General features: G+C 35.1%; 2 protein-coding genes across 3 annotated transcripts; both read left to right on the forward strand.

Moving 5' to 3' along the window:
* Positions 1-3975: 3975 nt before the first annotated feature.
* Positions 3976-6647, forward strand: LOC113348257 (probable inactive nicotinamidase At3g16190). Its single transcript, XM_026591963.1, has 5 exons — positions 3976-4134; positions 4224-4337; positions 4426-4660; positions 4771-4887; positions 6370-6647. Exons 1-5 carry the CDS (start codon positions 4081-4083, stop codon positions 6441-6443), a joined length of 594 nt encoding a protein of 197 aa, XP_026447748.1. The 5' UTR covers positions 3976-4080; the 3' UTR covers positions 6444-6647.
* Positions 6648-8508: 1861 nt separating this feature from the next.
* LOC113348258 (protein NRT1/ PTR FAMILY 1.1-like) lies at positions 8509-10878 on the forward strand. Of its 2 annotated transcripts, none has more exons than XM_026591965.1 (4): positions 8509-8706; positions 8807-9024; positions 9254-9795; positions 9885-10878. In XM_026591965.1, exons 1-4 carry the CDS (start codon positions 8610-8612, stop codon positions 10780-10782), a joined length of 1755 nt encoding a protein of 584 aa, XP_026447750.1. In that variant the 5' UTR covers positions 8509-8609; the 3' UTR covers positions 10783-10878. The 2 variants fall into 2 exon arrangements, with proteins under 2 accessions (XP_026447750.1, XP_026447751.1); XM_026591966.1 differs by having other exon boundaries at positions 8510-8706; positions 9912-10878.
* Positions 10879-19126: the final 8248 nt, after the last annotated feature.

Here is a 19126-nt window from a genome sequence, read left to right on the forward strand (position 1 = left end):
AAAATACCCATATTTTTTTATAAAGAATAGTACATTAACTAGTTGGAAGCCTAACAAGTTAAGATCCAACAACATACTACTACATTAATTGAACAGGTTGTCGTGCTAACCTACCAGCGAGCCTCATGGGTAACCTAGCCAAACTAACACTACCTTCCATGTTAATTCTTGCAATATTACGCCATTGGGGGCTCGAACCTGGGACCTCCTGGAACGCATGAAACTTTGGAAAACGGGGATGACCAGCTGAGCTAGGTGCCCGTTTTTTTCTATAAATATTTTAGTATTTTAATAAATGTTTAGTTACACTAATTGGTAACTTGTTAATATTTAGTGTGTTGAACTTTCAGAATGAATTCAGTCCTTGGGATTAGATGGAGCATAATATTATAGACATAACCTGAAGAAGTAGACATCTGAAATTTTGTTTCGTAGTCGAAAGGGAATTCAAGGCCGTTCCTAAATTTTATAATCGATCCCTGGAGATGACCAATCCCAAGTCAAGACAGATCTTAACATAGTTCAAACGTGTTTACATATTTTTGATATGTTTGTTATCTTCGGGTTTCTACAAACATTGATATGTAGAAGGTTTTAATATAGAATGTTCAGGTAATGTCGACATAGTAATTTTGAACATGTACTAAAATCTTATATCGTAATGTCCGAGTATCTTCCTTTGATACTCAAAGAAAGATCCGGAAACCGAGATTGAAATATATTTTAGATATTCGAAAATATATGTTTACCATATCCCAAAGGTTTTCATATCTCTAATTATTATATTAGTAAAGTATATGAATATATGCTATCTAAATAGTGAAGATTGTATTCTTACAAACTAATTCCTTGACACACTTCCTAACCGTTTACGTGGGAAGACAACTGGTTGATGCAGGAGAGTAATCTAATTAGGTGAAATATCTTGCCTTTCCTTCATTTAAAGTCTTATTTGGGATCAAGAATTTTTTAATAATACCGATGGTGGGAAACTAAATAGTATTGTTATTTTAATTTTTTATTATTGATTAACGGTATAGTTATCATTGATAAATCAAACTTGATTATTCCATGGTCCTTTTCTTATGATATAAGGCTATTAAAGTTTGTTTGAGGATTGACTATTACAGATCTAGTGATTCAAGATCGAAGTTTGTGCATATTGACCATTAATAGGAATCAAGTTTTTTGTGAAGGTTATTTTGAAGATTGAAGACTTTTTCTTTTGGTATTATGATCTTTGTGGTACTTCGTGCACACTTGATTTTCTTTTATCCAAACCAAAGTAGTTAATATCGTGTATCGGTATCGTATCGGCCGGGTATGATACACCTACACAAAAGATTATATCGGTTTTTATCGGTGACACATCATTAATACTAGAGTTTCAAATATTTATAAATATTTCAATTTAAAAATATTGGTGCCATATGATGCATTAATGATTTCTCATTTGATGCTGAATATAAAGCTGTCAACGATAATGAATTCTCATTTTATAAATCTTCAGAAAAACAGAGAACAAGCAATAAAGAACTATAGTTGTTTCAAGGATAAGAAACTCATTAAGAAAAATGAAATAGTTGGAATTTATTCACAGAATCGGATTGAGTTTTCACGGGTACAAAGGAAAATGATGATTAGGAGGAAGGGTTTAAAATTTTTCAGATAAAAATAATTTATTCTACCAAATTACCATTACAGATATTATCAGCGTGTCGGTGAACCCGATATATCAATTTGTACCGCCCGATATGAGTGTTTTTATCGTTTAATCGTTGTATCGTCGATATTTTATCGATATTATCGGCCGATACAACCGATATTGACTATATTGATCCAAACAAGTTGTTTATTTCATAAGCGTCAGACCTGTTGAAAGATTGAAAAAATTGTCTAGTTTCCACTCCTTGTAGAGATGCTCGGATAAGGATTATTCACCGAGATAGATTACTTTCACAATCTTTTTCTTGGTTTGATATTTGACCAAAGGATTTTATATCGATTAATCAGAATATCCTTTATACTCATCTTTATCTCTGATTATTGCCGGATTTGGGAGATATACAATGAGGTGGTTACTGAAATAGGTTAGTCCTTTACTGTTTCAGGTTACGATCCAAATGAGTTGAGAGCAGAAGTCTTCACATCAGGTAATTCAACTTAAGATAATGGACTATGTCTTGGAATTCACGCTCGTAATCAGATTGGTTGTAGGAGCATATAGATACTGAAAAAACTGAGTAACCAAGAGTAGTTTACTTGGTCTCAACTATATAAAGTCGTAGTAGTCAATTTGTACATCGGCATAATTTTGAGAGTTTAAAAAACTGGACCAGGTCTTGGGGTTTGTTTGCCTTGTAGTTTTTCTGGTTAACAAAATCTTGTATAATGGCATGATTTACTTTACTTCTGGTGCCTTATATTATTCATCTTTATAATTAAATTAAATACACCCATATGTTAATCCACTTGGTAGACTATTTCATAGTTGGTCCCGTTTCAAACATATATTGTATACTAAGTTAACATCTTGTTTGAAGTAATATTTGGAAGTTAAAATTTATGTAAGATTACACAAGGTATGTCTGTAATACGTTAATACGAAAAGATCGTGGTGTACTCACTCTCTTTGCCGTTTCAATTTTCTCATCGAGTTTGCCACTTTCCCAAAATTTCCATAATGGAGGAAGTGTTTTGCATAAAAGAAACTTTACAATTTTTTTTTTTTATAAAAACATCAATATAAAAAATTATTACTACAATATAAACCCTATAAAATAATAGTGTTGAGACGAATTTTTTTATCAATTTATCGCGATATTAAATTATCGATAAAATAATAATAATTAACATATACTCTCTCCGTCCCAAATTAGATGAGCTAGTTGGTTTTAAATTTTGTCGCATAAATAGATGAGCTATCTTACTAATCAAGGGGATATTTCTAAAACTACCCTTTTAATTGATTATTGTTATTATAAGAAATATGTATCATTTGCTAGCCATGTTTATATTCGTTACGTAGGTGTTTTAAAATGCTTTTCAACGGTATAACGTTTACAAAAAATCGTGGTATAGTTTAAGAGATAAACCATTTCTAAGTTTTACTAGTTATTATCCATAATGGTATAATTGTAACAAATACTTAAACATACTCCCCTTTTCCTCCTGGCCTTAAGAATTTTCAAACTACAACTAGCTCATCTAATTTGGACGGAGGGAGTATATACTAATTATCAAAACACTATATAATTCTTGCCACCAAGCGCTACATCAAAGATTCGACCTTTGTGACACATGAATTATAAGAGCTTTGAAGATGCATTATTGTCTTCGGTTATATTGGAGGGTTATGAAGCAGGATAACCAAATCCCACGAAGATTAATGTTTTAGACTCTATGAACCATGTCGTATCAGCTTGGAAAATAAATGTCCGTCCAAAGGATGACACCGATGCAGAGAATTCAAGTGAAATGTTAGATAATGAAGGCACTAAAGAACTGCAAAATATAATCAAAAGATTGAATTATTGTAATGGATGGACGTTGAATAACTTTTGAACTACCCTCAAGAAAATACTATTCTGAACGACGAGGAAATAATCTAGAGTATCATGAAAAACGAGGTGTAAGCCAAATATAAAAATCCCCATGGAAATAAAACCATGCCGACATATATCCCCAATTATTCTATGTATCCTCCAATTTGATCATTTAGAGAAAGTATGAATTTTTGTTATTTTATAAATTTAACGAATTATTAATTTGCTAGTTGTTTCCGAGCGGATAAGATTTATCAATTTATCATTGCGGATTAATTTACAAAGTGTATTTTGACTTTTAACAAAAAAAAAAAAAAAAAAAAATTACCATTCCCTACTTAAATATACTAGGCATGTCTTGTTTTGGGTCCATAACAGACAAAATGTTCATGTTAATGTTAAAGAATCTCCGCGGATAGCACAACCAATTCCAAAACACGTGTTAGCCTACAGCTCTAACAACACAAAATGTGTACATTGGGACACTCGACGGTGAGATATTCAGTTTTCAGAGTTTGGGCAACTTTCACTAGCCATGGCCATGGAGGAGAACGGGAAGAACACAGCTCTACTCATCATAGACATGCAGGTTTTTTCATCCTCAAATTATTATTTTTTTCTTTGATTTCATTTTTGGGTCATTGGGTTCTGAAATCCCTCTTTATCTCTGTCTCTCAGAAAGATTTTGTAACTCCAGGAAGTCCAGTTTGTGTCCATGGAAGTCAATCTATTGTTCCTTCTGTCATAAAAGCTGTGGATATTGCAAGACTCCGCGGTATTCTTGTAGTTTGGGTATTCTCTCCTCTCATTTCTTCGAATTCTCTTCCTTGATTTTACAATTTTGTTAGTATAAAATTGATGATGAAAACTTACAAATTAGGTTGTCCGAGAACATGATTCACTAGGAAGAGATGTTGAACTCTTCCGCAGACACATGTATAGTGGCAAGAAAACTGATCCTCTTGTCAAAGGAAGCAAAGGGGCAGAATTAGTTGACGGACTTGTGATCACTGGAAATGATTATAAGTTAGTTAAGACTCGATTTAGTGCTTTCTTTGGAACAAATCTTCATTCATTTCTTCAAGCTGCTGATATTAAGAAATTAGTTGTGGTTGGTAAGCAGTACTGCAATTAAGCTTCAGAATTCATCTTTTGTCATGAATTAGAGGTATGGCGGTATGTCATTTACTTACAATATTGGTTTTTGGAATGTGATCTTGTTTAGGTGTTCAAACTCCAAATTGTATTAGACAGACTGTCTTTGATGCGGTAGAATTGGATTATCAGTCTGTTACAGTGATTGTTGATGCTACGGCAGCTGGTAGCCCTGAAGTACATGTGGGTATGTGTTACTTGATCCCTTGTTCTTATTCTATAAACCTAATTTTGGTTTCGGTAGTTCTGTTTTTATGAAGGAAATACTTCCTTTTATTTGCTTGATTAAGAATGTGAGTTTAGCTGTTGTCCTGTGAGACTAACTTGATTAATCCCGTGAAGAGAAACCAAATTTTATGGGAATTCGTATATGTTGTCAATTGTTAATGTTAGATGGCACTAGTAGTTCTTCCGTATGGAAGGAGAAACAATGTAGTTTTTTTCTCTAGCTGAAAATAAGTCATTCGTTGAGTTAGCTGTGAAGGGCTAAGTCATACTTTTATTAGACCCAATTTGTTCTCGTAAACAATGGAACATGTTTCAAATCTTTTGCTATTTGAGAATTTGAAGGGAGGAATGTTGTGTGCGTGGAGTTAGTGGTTGTATTTTTTGGTATTCCATCCATTATTATCCTTTCGCGTTGATTGTCATGGAGTTAGCTGCAATCTCTTTTACAGATCTTAGTATAGGCAACTCTCTCTTCTGTGAAGTTACCAACATCTAAATGAGTCAAAGAACCCGTTTCTGCTTGTATAAATTAGTATGGATGTTCTACTGCCACAGATCTAGTTTTTGGCTGTTCTATGTAAGCATAGGGTATCACAATGTTCCTCATAGATAATCGCACTAGCCAGAAAGTACTGATACTTGGTGAATTAGATTAATGGCTTCTCCACTTTTCTCTATCCGTCAGCTGTACAGAATTGCATATGCGCAATACACATGATAGTTCTACCGGATGTAATCAAAGAGTTTTTCCAATGTACAGAAATTGTTCACAACATTTTAAACCTGTCTTGGAGTAGAATTTCAGAAGAAACAATGTATAGACGTCAATGAAGTTTCAAGGTTCTTTTAGTTTATATTCAAGGAAGTAAACACTAAATTGCTTTGTTCTACACATGCTACATATTTAGGCATAATCTTTGAACATTTGAGAGGCACATAAGATCAGCACAAGGGTATAATAATCTCGCAGTCCTATATCCAGAAGCTAACATCAAATCAAGTGATGAAAATTTATTGCTCTGGAGACCTTTATCATAACACATCAGTCTTATGAACAGAAGTTCCATTTTTTTACTAGTTCTCTGCGAAAAAAGTTGTTTCACATCCTTATGATATCTGTTAATACCCGATCTCTTTGATATGCTGGGTGGACTCTAATCGTATCAGTTGTTAGCTTGGCCTCAAACCGTGTCAGTTGTTAGCTTCTTAAGTATGTTGAACAGAGATGGTTGTCATAGCCACAAGAAGGTTAGGTTTTGTTTCATACTTTCTGAATGTAAACATAGCTAGATACTTGTGGTGGTTGTTTTGGTTGAATTAAATTATACATGATTTTTCATAATCAGATGAACTTAAGTTAAGAGCATAATATGCATCTGTAATTTGCTAAACATTTACTGATTAACCATTTTTATGCTTGATTTCTTTCATAAAACACTAGCCAATATTGTGGACATGAAGAATGTTGGAGTAGCGACACCAACATTGCAGGAATGGTGCAAGTCTGGTGCATGATATATGGCTCGGAAGTTCTTAATCCAAGCAAGGTCTGTTTCCTTGACGACTTTACATGTACCATTTGAAATAATGTGTAGTTATGACTTGTTTCTTTTCCTTGGCCATAACTTAGTATTTAGCTGTGTGTACCAGAAAAACTACTGAAATTTACTATGTAATAAGTTGTAATCTAAGGTTTCTTTATCCAAGTTTTGTTCGAAGCAAAAACGGTCCTACCAGGCACCAGCCAAAGGCTTAGCTTACTAGTAAGTGAGAACTCGTATTTGAAATCGAGACAAGGTTCATATAGTTAAAGCCCATAATTACTTTCTTTTGAAGCCCGAAATTACTATTGCCTCCGTTTCAGGAATATTTTTCCTGAAAGCAAAGGGATAGTAAACAAAAGGATTTTCGGACTGGAGTTCGTTTACTGGGTTTACCTCTTCTTTTTAGTTTTTTACACAAGCTTGAAGAGGGTCTTACAATTACTAGTATTATTTTTTTTTACTTTAGAGCTATTTTACAATTAAATAAAAGGTGTTGGTGAATGGCAGTGCAAGTTGTTATTGAGTAATAAAACTTGGACAATGCAAGTTGGCATGGCAGAACTTAGTGCGTTGTTACCTAGAAAATTTATCTATAATTACCAACTTCCCACTAAAAAATTTAAATGGAATGACGAACTTCCCATTAAGTTAAACTCCCTAATGTGGCAAGCAGTTCTAAGACTAACCCCTATGGTCTCCTAATCTAGCAGCTAGATTGGCAATCCACGTCAGCTAGGGCAACCTCCTAAGTCCTATGGGATGGCTAATTTAGCAGCTAGATTAGCAGTCCACGTCATCATGTACCATTGTCTAGCGTTGTTTGGTTCAACGCTTTAAATTTCAGCCGTCAGATCGACTTTTGTAATCCGTGTGATTTTCGTGAGCGCTGAACCGTTCAGCGCTAAGGTCACTTTTTGAGCGCTGAACCATTCAACGTTTTAAATTTCAGCCGTCAGATCAACTTTTGTGATTTTTGTGATCCGTGTGATTTTTGTGAGTGCTCATCCATTCAGCGCTAAGGTCACTTTTTGAGCGCTGACCAATCTCGCTGCTAGTTGAACTGCGAGCAAATTCTAGGAGAGAACTAGCAAGTGCAAGTGTTAACTTTTAAATCACACTTTTTGTTTGATTTGCAACACTTTTTTGGCCAATCTAGCAGCTCAATCTAGTCCATAGAGTTTAGCCTAAATAGAATTGCTGCCGAAGATACCTAGTGAAGCGGAGATACAGGCGAGTGACTTTTGTGGCCTCTGCTTAATGGGGAAGGAAAGTGCGGGATATGGTTTAGTCTAGACTGTTGATACCGTAGAATAATTGGCCCTACATTTTCGATTCAAGGGTCTAGTTTTCCTACGGGATATCCCTTGGAAATTTCCACCTTTAATGTAGAATTATTGTTCTTTTCGTTGAAAAATCAGTAAAAGATAATCAAAAATGTGAAACAACCAACATGAATAGTATCTGTTAAAATCTGGCCAAATATTCATGTCAGCACTTTTGTCTACAGGCTGGACCAGTGATGGTACAACAACCAGCATTAGTGCTCAGAGATTATGCACGGCAATCCACTTATGGTACAAAGAGGCAGCATTAGTGCTCAAAGATTACAAACCATGGACAAGTAATGGTTCAAACAGACAACATCAGTGCCTAAAGACTATGCACCGCCCATTACTGACCAAAGATTATGCACTGCGGACATGCCGTGGTACAAACAACTACCATTAGTGCTCAAAAATAAAGTACCGCGCGCAACTGTCACATTTCTGTCCCACTCGGAAGGAAACTGAAGGATATACACTTGAAGAAAAATATTATTCTCTGATTGTGATATCCACCACTCACATTACTTGCTTATCTTAGGTCACCCCATTATAATTTAGGACGTCATGGAGTAAATTTTTTTTTTCTTTTTGGACACATTTTTAGTTTTTTCCAAGAAAGGGAAGTTATGAAAAGTATTTGGAATCAACCAATAGTGAACAAGTACATTTATGACATTACCACAGATATACAGCATGTCAGCATTAATTGGCAATTCAATGGTGAATATATATGGAGGTGAAAATATGCTTTCATCCACTACATTGAATATATAAGGAGACGAAAGAAGGAAGAGGAAGCAAACCGATTACAAATGGAGAAAGTTTATTCAAGCCAGGAAGGACTGGATGAACCCATGACAAGATCATCGCAGCAGCATGGCGGTCTTAAAACCATGCCCTTCATTATTGGTATGTGCTATGTGATGTTTTTGATTATGATTGTGTATTTTGCCGGTGTTTCCTTCGAGCTAATTCTCGAGCGTCTAATGGTTTTTTTTTTTTTCAATAGCGAATGAAGCATTTGAAAAGGTTGCAACTTATGGGTCGACGGCGAATATGATTTTATACTTGACCGGAGCTTTTAACATGGAAGTTGTGATGGGTGCTCAAGCTTTGTTCTTATGGACTGCCATATCATATTTTTTGCCGATTGTTGGAGCTTTGGTTTCTGATTCATACTTGGGTAAATTTAGGGTCATCGTTCTCGCATCACTATTTAGCCTCACTGTAAGTTAAAAATTTATCACCTGTTTCACAAATTTAATTTCGACTAGATTCTCCAAGTCCAATTGAAAACCATATATGAAAAGTTTTACAGATCGATTATCCATGGATTAGGGGCACATCCAGGTATTGACAAATGGGGGCAAATGCCCCCATTTGCCAATTGGCTCTCAAAACGTAATTATGCATTATGGTACTATAGCATAATCTCGTACATTCTTCCCACTTACAGGGGATGGTTTTACTTTGGTTAACAACAATGATTCCATCAGCATCACCTAAGGAAGGCGAAAAAGCCACACCAGCCCAACTTGCTTTACTGTTTTCATCATTTGCGTTCATGGCAATTGGGGCTGGTGGTATTAGACCATGTTCAATAGCATTTGGAGCTGATCAATTTAACAAACCAGAAAGCCCTGGAAATGAAGGAGTTCTGCAAACTTTCTTCAACTGGTATTATGCATCTGTTGGAGTTTCAATCATGGTTGCCGTCACTATTATCGTTTATATACAAGATCATAAAGGATGGAGATTTGGTTTCGGTATTGTTGTTCTGCTAATGCTGTTATCCACTATCTTGTTCGTCTTGGGCAATCCGTATTATGTCAAGGTGAAACCAACTAAGAGTTTGTTTATCGGATTTGCAAAAGTTCTTGTGGCAGCTTGGAAGAACAAGGATCTTGTTCTTTCTCCAACGAATTCTATTCATGCATGCAGCTACGTATATCATCACCATAGAGGTTCAAAATTGGTCGCACCAACTAACAATCTAAGGTACATAAAAAAAACATTCTGAATTCCTGGTTTATTATCATTTTATACCAAGCTTGTGTAATTTGCCTTGGCCGGTAATATGTGTGTAGCTTTCTAAACAAAGCTTGTATAATCAGAAATCCTAGCGAAGAAAACTTGAAGCTAGACGGTTCAGCTAGAAAACCGTGGAGTTTATGCACAGTGGATCAGGTTGAAGATCTTAAATCATTAATGAGAGTAATTCCTATATGGTCAACCGGGATCATGGTTAGTGTAGTAGTCGGCCAGAATTCGTTTTTCGTACTTCAAGCAAAAAACATGAACAGACATATAACCTCTAGCTTCCAATTTCCAGCAGGCTCATTTGTGGTCTTCACAATCCTAACTTACACGATATGGTTAGTGGTATGCGATAAAATCATTGTTATGTTAGTATCAAAAGTTAAAAAACAAAAAGGTTCACTCACAGATAAACAACGGATGGGTATAGGAATACTACTTGTATGTGCATCAATGATAGTTTGGGCCTTGGTGGAAAATATTCGACGCAAAAGAGCGATTGAACATGGGATGTCGAAAATTGCTCATTCCGTGGTCGATATGTCAGCTTTTTGGTTAGTGCCGCAACATTGCTTGATCGGAGTATCCGAGGCTTTTAATTTTATAGCACAAATCAAGTTTTATTATACTCAATTTCCTAAAAATATGGCTAGTATTGCCGTTGCTCTTTTCTCAGTTGGAGTGGCTGTTGGGAACTTGGTTGGAACTTTGATAGTAAAGGTTGTGGATAAAGCAAGTAAAGGAAGCGGAAATCAAAGTTGGCTTTCGAGTAACTTAAATCAGGGGCATTATGATTATTATTACTGGGTTCTTGCTGTTCTGAGTTTTGTTAATTTCTTGTACTTTCTTGTTTGTAGTTGGGCTTATGGTAGTGAAAACAATGAAGAAGGAATTAGAGTTTTAGGTGATGATGGGGAAGAGGTGAAGGAGAAAAACATGCATGTCTAGCTATGTTTCTTTTTGGGTTGTTTAGTTTGTGTGAAGCATTGAAGCACCCTCTCTGGTCCTCTCTTCTAGAGTTGTTGCAGTAGATTCACGTTCATATCCAAATTTATAAGATCTGACGAGTGAAGACTATTTGTTTTCTGGAGTATGTGCAAACTCATTCTTTATGCGAATTCATAATTCTTTACTGAAGCATGAAACAATGAGAAAAAAATCTATGCCTGTAAGATAAACTTTAATCTGTCATAGGTTGCAAAACTGAAATTCACTACGGAAACGATAGAATCATAGCAAAAACTACAAAGAGAGATCCAATCCGCCTCCAAAACCCCATTTACAAAACTGCATTTGTTTGCCGAGTTCAGTATTTTGAGGCCACATGAGTGTTGATTTTCTAATTTCTGTCTTCAGTTTCCTGTTACCCCTTAGAATCTTCATTTCCATGGCGGTAGTGATGGAAAATAGAATGAATCCTTGTCTATTCCGCAGTATTGGTCGATCTCCGATCCACATTTTTGTGCATATACTGTGTTGTTCTATAAGTTTTCTTATGTTTGAGCATGACCAATTGAATTGATCATTCTCTTGTGGTCAGTTTAGTTGTTGCTCCGTAAGTTCTCTTATGACGAGCATGACCAATTGAATTGATCACTTTTGTGGTTGATTTAGTTGTGTAATTCCAATTGAATTAATCATGGGTTTTCTTGTGGTTAATTTAGTTGTGCATTTCGATTGGATTAATCATGAATTTTTTTGTGGATAATTCAATTGAATACTTTGGATTCAAATTCATGTTTTCATGTGATTTGGTTATGTCCAAAGAAATCCTTCTTTTCTTGTGAAAGTAAGGTCGCCTTTGTTATTCTTTCGGGAATGACATTTTATGGAGGAGAGTTCTTTTTGAACTTGTGCTTAATTGCCAAATCTTTGTGGGGAGTGCGGCTGTGGAATATTATAGGGGTTATCTTGTATCTTTATAAACTCCTTGAATTTTAATTGATTAAATGTCGGAGATTACATGCTTAGCATCCTCTTGTAACTGAGATAAAATGTGATCAGAGATGGACATAATCCATACACTACTTAAGCAAGAAACTCTAGCTAATTTAGCTAATATGTCTGCAACCTTGTTTTTCTCTTTTGGCACATAACTACAATGCCAAGAGACCTTCTTTTCAAAAAACTTCTTAATATATAAGATCAAAAAACGAATTCTCCAGTCTGAATTGAAGTGCTCTTTGTTTACTGCATCAGCTACTAGTTGAGAGTCCATTTCAAAAACCACCTTATCCAGCCTCATATCCTCGTCCCATTGAATAGCTTCTCGTAATCCTTTGCACTCCACTTGTTCCGGATTCAGCGCTGATTCTAAGAAGATGCATTTGGAGCCCTTGTGGGTATCTGCAAAATCACGCAATATTAGACCAATTCCACCTGTTTTTGTAGAGTAATTAAAAGATCCATCCATATTAATTTTATAAGTTCCTACAGGAGGGGGACTCCAATGCAAGTTAGTTCTATTTTGCTTAGGAACTTTGGGTATAATGGTATTCTGTTTTGTTTGCAAGAGCTCAATTTCTTTTTTGCTTCGATGAATGATTGCATATGGAGTGATATTCCACCCTTTGAAGACATTATCACCTCTTGCAGACCATAACGACAAGTTGTAATGGCTATTTTGCATAGTTGCTCCTCCTGAATCTGATGCGAAAACAACACATCAAACCAATTACATAACCGCTCTACTAAATGTGCATCAGCATGAATATGGATACCCAGAACTGCAAACCAAACTTCCTTAGCAAGATTGCAGTGTAGGATAGAGTGTGAAGAAGTCTCCAGAGTTTGAGCACAGAGTATGGATACCCAGAACTGCAAACCAATCCTCCTTCTTCTTTTGGTATGCTTACATTTTTCCAAGAGATATGTGGCTTACCCTTATTTGTCTTCTTTTTCCTCCAGAATTTTTGATGTAAAGAATTCATCATATTTATAGTAACATATGGTAGCTTGAAACTGAAACTAATCATGTGATGAATTGGTATAGCATTTGTGACCATGACAGATCTGCCAGCTTCATACATGTTAGTAGAACAACATCTAGACATTCTATTTTCCATTTTTCCAATTAGATTAGCGAAAGGAACATTTTTATTTCTTCCCACAAAGAAAGGCAGACCCAGATATTTTTCCTCAGTAATACTTAGCTCTCTAAGTTGAAGGGTGCCACTGATGAGTTGACAACATGAAGGACTTGTATTTTACTGAAGTAAACTGCAGACTTATGAAAATTTATGAGCTGACCAGAACATGCACTGAAAACTTCAATAACTTGTAACAATTTATTTGTTCGAGTTTGATTTGCCTTACAAAATAAAAGACAATCATCTGCCAACAATAAACGGTTAAGTTTAGGTGCAGAGCTAGAAATTTTCATACTTGTGATTTGTCTTTTACTTTCATGGAGAAATAATTGTCTAGAGAAAACTTCCATAGCAATAGTAAATAGAAAAGGAGAGAGAGGATCTCCCTGTCTGATTCCCCTAGATGGCTTGAAAGAAGAAGAAGGAGAACCATTGATCATTATCTCCACTGTAGTAGTACTGATGCATTGTGAGATAAGATGACAGAATTTCTCAGAAAAACCAAATTTCCTCATGACTTCAATCATAAAAACCCATTCAAGCCTATAAAAGGCCTTAGACATATCCATATTCAAAGTTAAATGTCATGTTCTCCCTCTTTTTTTCTTCACGACCTTCACCAATTCTTGAACCAAACAAATGTTTTCAGAAATCAGTCTTACAGGCACATAAGCAGACTGCATAGGAGATATGATATTAACCATGTGTTTTATGAGTCTATGAGTAATAATCTTAAAGATTATTTTATATGTTGTATTACAAAGGTCAATAGGTTTGTAATCTTCTGGTTTATGAGCTCCATTAGTTTTTGGAAACAAGGAAATTCTTGTGTTATTAATCTTCTTGAGTAGATAACCAGAGTTGAAGAATGCTTTGACCAAATTGCATACATCAGTTCCTACAAGGTTCCATTGATTTTGATAAAATCCAGGAGGGAATCCATCAGGCCCTGGAGAAGTCCAAGGCTGCATAGACATCAAAGCTCTGTAAATTTCTTCATTATCTGGAATGAACTGAAGGAATTGGGAAGGATCAGTTGGATGAGAAGTGGTTCCAATATTTTTGAGTGAGAAACCAAAAGAGACCCAATAGAATACCTAGCTTGACACAAAGAACCATCTGGAGCTTGAAGGGAGTATATTCTGTTCCTCATCCTTCTGTAATTAGCTCTAATATGAAAATACTTGGAATTTCTGTCCATATCATTGTAGAAGTGATCTCTGGACTTTTGCATATTGAAACTGGCTTGAATATCATTCAACGAATCAATTTATTTTTCCAACTGTATTACTGCATCTGTGTTATTACCCTGTGTATCTCGAGCTTGTAATTGAGTGAGGTTATCTTGGAGCTGATTTAATCTTGATTGAATATGTCCAAAAATAGACTTAATCCACTTAGAAAGAATGTGTCTGGTATTTGAGAGCACATCAGATAGAAGATAAGCTGCTGATCCTGAAAGATTAGTTTTCCATGCATTCATAATTTCAATTTTACAAGTATCATTGTTCAACCAATGTTGGAAAAACTTCCAATTTTTACCTGAGTTACTAGGAATGTTATACATGGTAAGAAAAATGGGAGCATCATCTGAACCTTTTTGTGGTAAATGGATGAGTTTTGAATCATGGAAGCTAAGTAACCATTCACTATTTACTAGAGCTCTATCAAGTCTAGACTTGGTTTTTCCAGTGCCATGACTATTGCTTGTCCAAGTAAATGGATTTCCACTATAACCCAAATCATTTAAGTCAGAATCTCTGTTATGTTCTAGAACTTCAGAGGTTGTTGGTTCAGTATGAGTATTTCTTTCAGAAGCATACATAGTAATGTTCAAATCTCCAATGAGAACCCAAGGAATATGAACTGAGTAACTTAAATTTTTGATACAGTTCCATTGACTAGGTTGGTCATTTTTATAGGGGGTACCGTAAACACAAGAAAGGAACCATTCTCCTTTACTAGGGTCATTGGTGACTAAAGCATGAATCATGTTGCTGGAAGTATTTAGAATGTCTAAAGAAAATCCATCTTTCCATAGTAAAATAATATCTCCAGCTTGACCAAGAGAAGGAACAAAGCATTTGTTAGGTATTTTAAGACAACTAGTGAGTTTTATAATCTTATCATCATTTATCTTGGTTTCACAAAGAAATATAATATCAGGAGAATAGATATTATTTAAATGTAACAAATGATCCCTAGTATCTTTACCTAGAAAACCATGACAGTTCCAACTTATAATTTTCATGGTGTAGAAGGAATAACAGAACTTTAGCTTGATACTCAAGTAAAATTTATGACTGTGAACAAAACTGAAACGTGCAGAATGCGATGAGATAGAGAAAACTGAATTATAGGTAGAACTGTCTCTTAAGAATAAAAATAAGCAACAATTTAAAGGTTTAAGGTTAAAAAGAATTACCAGATTACTTGGAGCCTCATTCATCTCATGGGAGTTCTCTCCTACTCCTGCATCTCCATCTTCTATGAGATCATGCTCCATTTCATCATTTCCATTTGAAGATTGATGTTTTCCAGTATTAATTTCCACAATATCTTCAGAGTTCTCTGTTCTAGATCTTTTTTTGTTCCTTGTTTCCTCTTCCTCGGGCTGCTCTTCATCTTTAGCTTCTTCTTCCATTTTCTTACGGCTAGCTTCACATATTTTCTCTATCAGAAGATCTAAATCATCACAAATCTCAACTTCATAAGCAGCAACGAGTTCATGAAAATAGTTGATGTATTGTTCATTGGTGAACCTTCTTAACATCATGTCATGGGCAATATTAGAACACTCTTCTTCCTTATGATCGATTATATAGCATTTTGGACAGAGATTATGAGGTTGTCTTTCCCAATGAAATCTAATCCAGGTAACTCCACCAGCAGTTGTGTTCCACCATCCACCTCTATGAAAGGGCTTTGAGATATCAATTTTGATTCTAGCATTGATTTGAGTTCCATAAGTTGGTTTGCGGTCTTCAGGATCTATAGATATTTTTTCACCTAATTCCTCTATGGCTTCACTTACAATTTCAAGAGAGTGATGCTCTAGCAAAAGATTCTTGAACTGAATATCCCATTCTTGATATTTTAAAACCCAGTCTTTAACCGGATCGCATCATATTTTTGTAAGTCCAAATGACTTTTGTTTGCATTCCGTGGACCTTTGTTTAGGATATGGTTCATGGTATCTTCAGTGAAAACCTTGAATAGAAATAAGTTCCTATCTAAAGGACGTACATCCTTAACTCTGAATCTGTTCCAAATAATGATGACTCCGTTCCTTACTGTATCTGTCTCCACAGGATCTTTGGAAAATAGTTTTCCAATTAAAGTAGTGTTTCATTCATCTTTAGATTTAGTGATAGCTAATTTTGAACCTACTACTTTCCTTAAGTTTCTAGCACCGATATCACGAATTTGAGTGTTTTGTATTTTCCCAGTGATTGCAGTGATTTGTTTATTGGATGAAGATGCCATTTTCTTTTGGATTTGGAAGATGATAGTTAGATGGGATCTAAAAAGAGTTTTGTTATCAGAATAAATATTGTTGTTATAACCAAAAACAGTTATTATCGGATAATTTTCCTTTCTAAATAGACTGAGAGAATTATATTTTTGAGAAGATATATTTGGTTGAATAGACCAGAATTGAATTTGATTGGAGTGAGTTTCGTCTTGAGACAAGTAACCCATCTGTTTCACGACATCGAAGGGGGAAAGTTTGGAAATTTGAATTATGAAAAACCTGGATCATCAACTAGGTTTTGAATCGGTAGTTGAATCAGAATGTCCTTGAAGTTATCGTGTAAATCATAAACATGATACATAAGGTAATACTGGTACATACTGTAATAATCCATCCTTGTTGAGATGTTTGGCAACACTGTGTCATACCTTTATAAACTCCTTGATGAATGCATTTAGTTTCGGATTTATGATGACATCTAAATAAGTTGATATGATATTATCTTTTGGTCATGAAGTATCTCTATGAAAATTTAATGAGGATCCCACTAGTTTTCGTATCTTTGCCAATTTATATTAACAAAAAAGGGAGAATTAATGTATAGTGTGATACTACAAATACATATTGTTTACGGATCATTATGTAAGAGGGAGTGGTTTTCATGTCGAGATGAAGTATTGACTACGGGAGAGTGATACATATCACCATAGTATTGTTGTCAAAGTTGTGATACAATTGAACTTTGATGTTGTGTAATAATACTATGACACTGTATAACAATGATTGAGAGCACTTTGTTTTCTCATTTTTATTGTTACAGATCTTCAACAACTATGATGCTGAACTTACAACCTTTAGGATCATGGAGTACTTGGAAGTGACGAAGATTTCGAGTCGCGTTGAAGATGCCAAGGAGATCAAGCATTTGGATGAGAAGGTACAATTTTTATTTATTTTGTATCCATATGTATTGATAGTTTTGTCACTAAAATTGACAAAGGGGGAGATTGTTAGAGCACTGCTCGGTCAAACTCGCATGCGTTGCTATCTCAAGCATGTTTGTCAATGTTAGTGATCAAAACTATAAGTCTTGATTTCTAGCCTATTTATAGATGTCTCGGACTAGGACATAGTTTGTGTAGTTGAGCTTAGACTTCACGGCGCTTATCACTTGAAGACGAAGAACTACTAAGGAGAGCTTGTGGAACTTCATCGACAAAACGTATGTGGAGACTTAAACTCATATATCACTTGGAAAGTCTATTTCTACTCTATCTCCTATATTGAGACATAAGTCGTCTTACGATATAGTTTTCTCTATACACATTTGAGATTTCGAGCTGAGTATATCTCGCTTACATATTTCTCGAGATATGTGTTGGTAAGCTTTCGCTTCGACCAAATTCATCTTATATCATGAGAAAATTGTCGAGTAACATCTTACATGGTTTATGTGATACAATCATTTGGTGTAAGACTTGGAATGTTTCAATAATGATTATTTCAATATCTTGAAAATTGCTTTGATGCTAATAGTGTGTGAAAACGGATATTATCATTATTGAAGAATGTTTCAATGATTGAAATGAAGAGTTGAGATTATGTAACCATCTTTGGATATAAGCATATATAGTGTGTTCACACATTAGTGTATAAATCCATAAACCGAGAACCAAGAGTATGCATATGTGTGTATACGAAATTGGTGAAGGAGACAGGTTAAGTATGCGTACCCGTACGCATACTGGCGGAAGTTTTCCAACCGAAAAATTCTGCTGAGTTTGGGAATTAACAAGCTCTTAACTATTCACCTTAAGTATGCATACCCGTATGCATACTGGCGGAAGTTTTCGAACCAAAAATTTCTGCTGAGTTTGGAAACTAAACCAACTCAAATCTGGTTGCTTAAGTACGCATATGCGTACGCATACTTAAGATGGTTACTTTATCAAATCGGTCAGTTCATGAACTTAAACATTTAAATTATAAGGAATGCAACATTTGCAAACCGTGGCTATAATGTTCATGATTGATTCAAGTGAATCAAACCGATTTTCCTTCAATTGTGTTCTCGTATAAATCCATGAGAATATTGCAATTGAATAACTCTTTAACTAGTTACATTTGAGTCATTTGAACTAGTTATGGTTAAGATGAATAAGGTTGATATGAGAGTAATCATATGGCTAACCTCGGTTAACTATTTGTGAATCAACATGGTGTACGCGTATAGGTACGGTTACATAAACCTAAATGAGGGTACATTTCATTTGTGTGTGACAAGCTAAGTTCGATCTAACGGTTGAAATATATTAGCTTGGTTGAATCAGGTTTTTCATCTAACGGTGATTATTGAATGCTTTGTTACCAAGGTAACTTGGATTGCAAAACCTGATTTGAAAACTATATAAAGGATAACTCTAGCAACTGGGAAACCTAATTCCCACACCTCCTGTGTGTTACTAGTTGCATAACTAGAGTCGATTCTCCTTTAACATTAGGTTTCTTCTCGAGACCCTGTAGGTTAACGACTTGAAGACTTCATTGGGATTGTGAAGCCAGGCCTAACTATTCTCTTTGTAGTTGTGTGATCTGATCTTGCTGTTTCTATTGTGATTGATTGCAATTGTAAAATTGGCTTGAGATTTATATATCCGATATGCAAGATAGAAAAGTAATCACAAACACCTTCGTCTCATCGTTTGTGATTCCACAGTAACTTGTTTCG

Source organism: Papaver somniferum, chromosome 2 (genome assembly GCF_003573695.1).
Source record: "Papaver somniferum cultivar HN1 chromosome 2, ASM357369v1, whole genome shotgun sequence".
In the NCBI taxonomy this organism is placed as follows: Eukaryota; Viridiplantae; Streptophyta; class Magnoliopsida; order Ranunculales; family Papaveraceae; genus Papaver; species Papaver somniferum.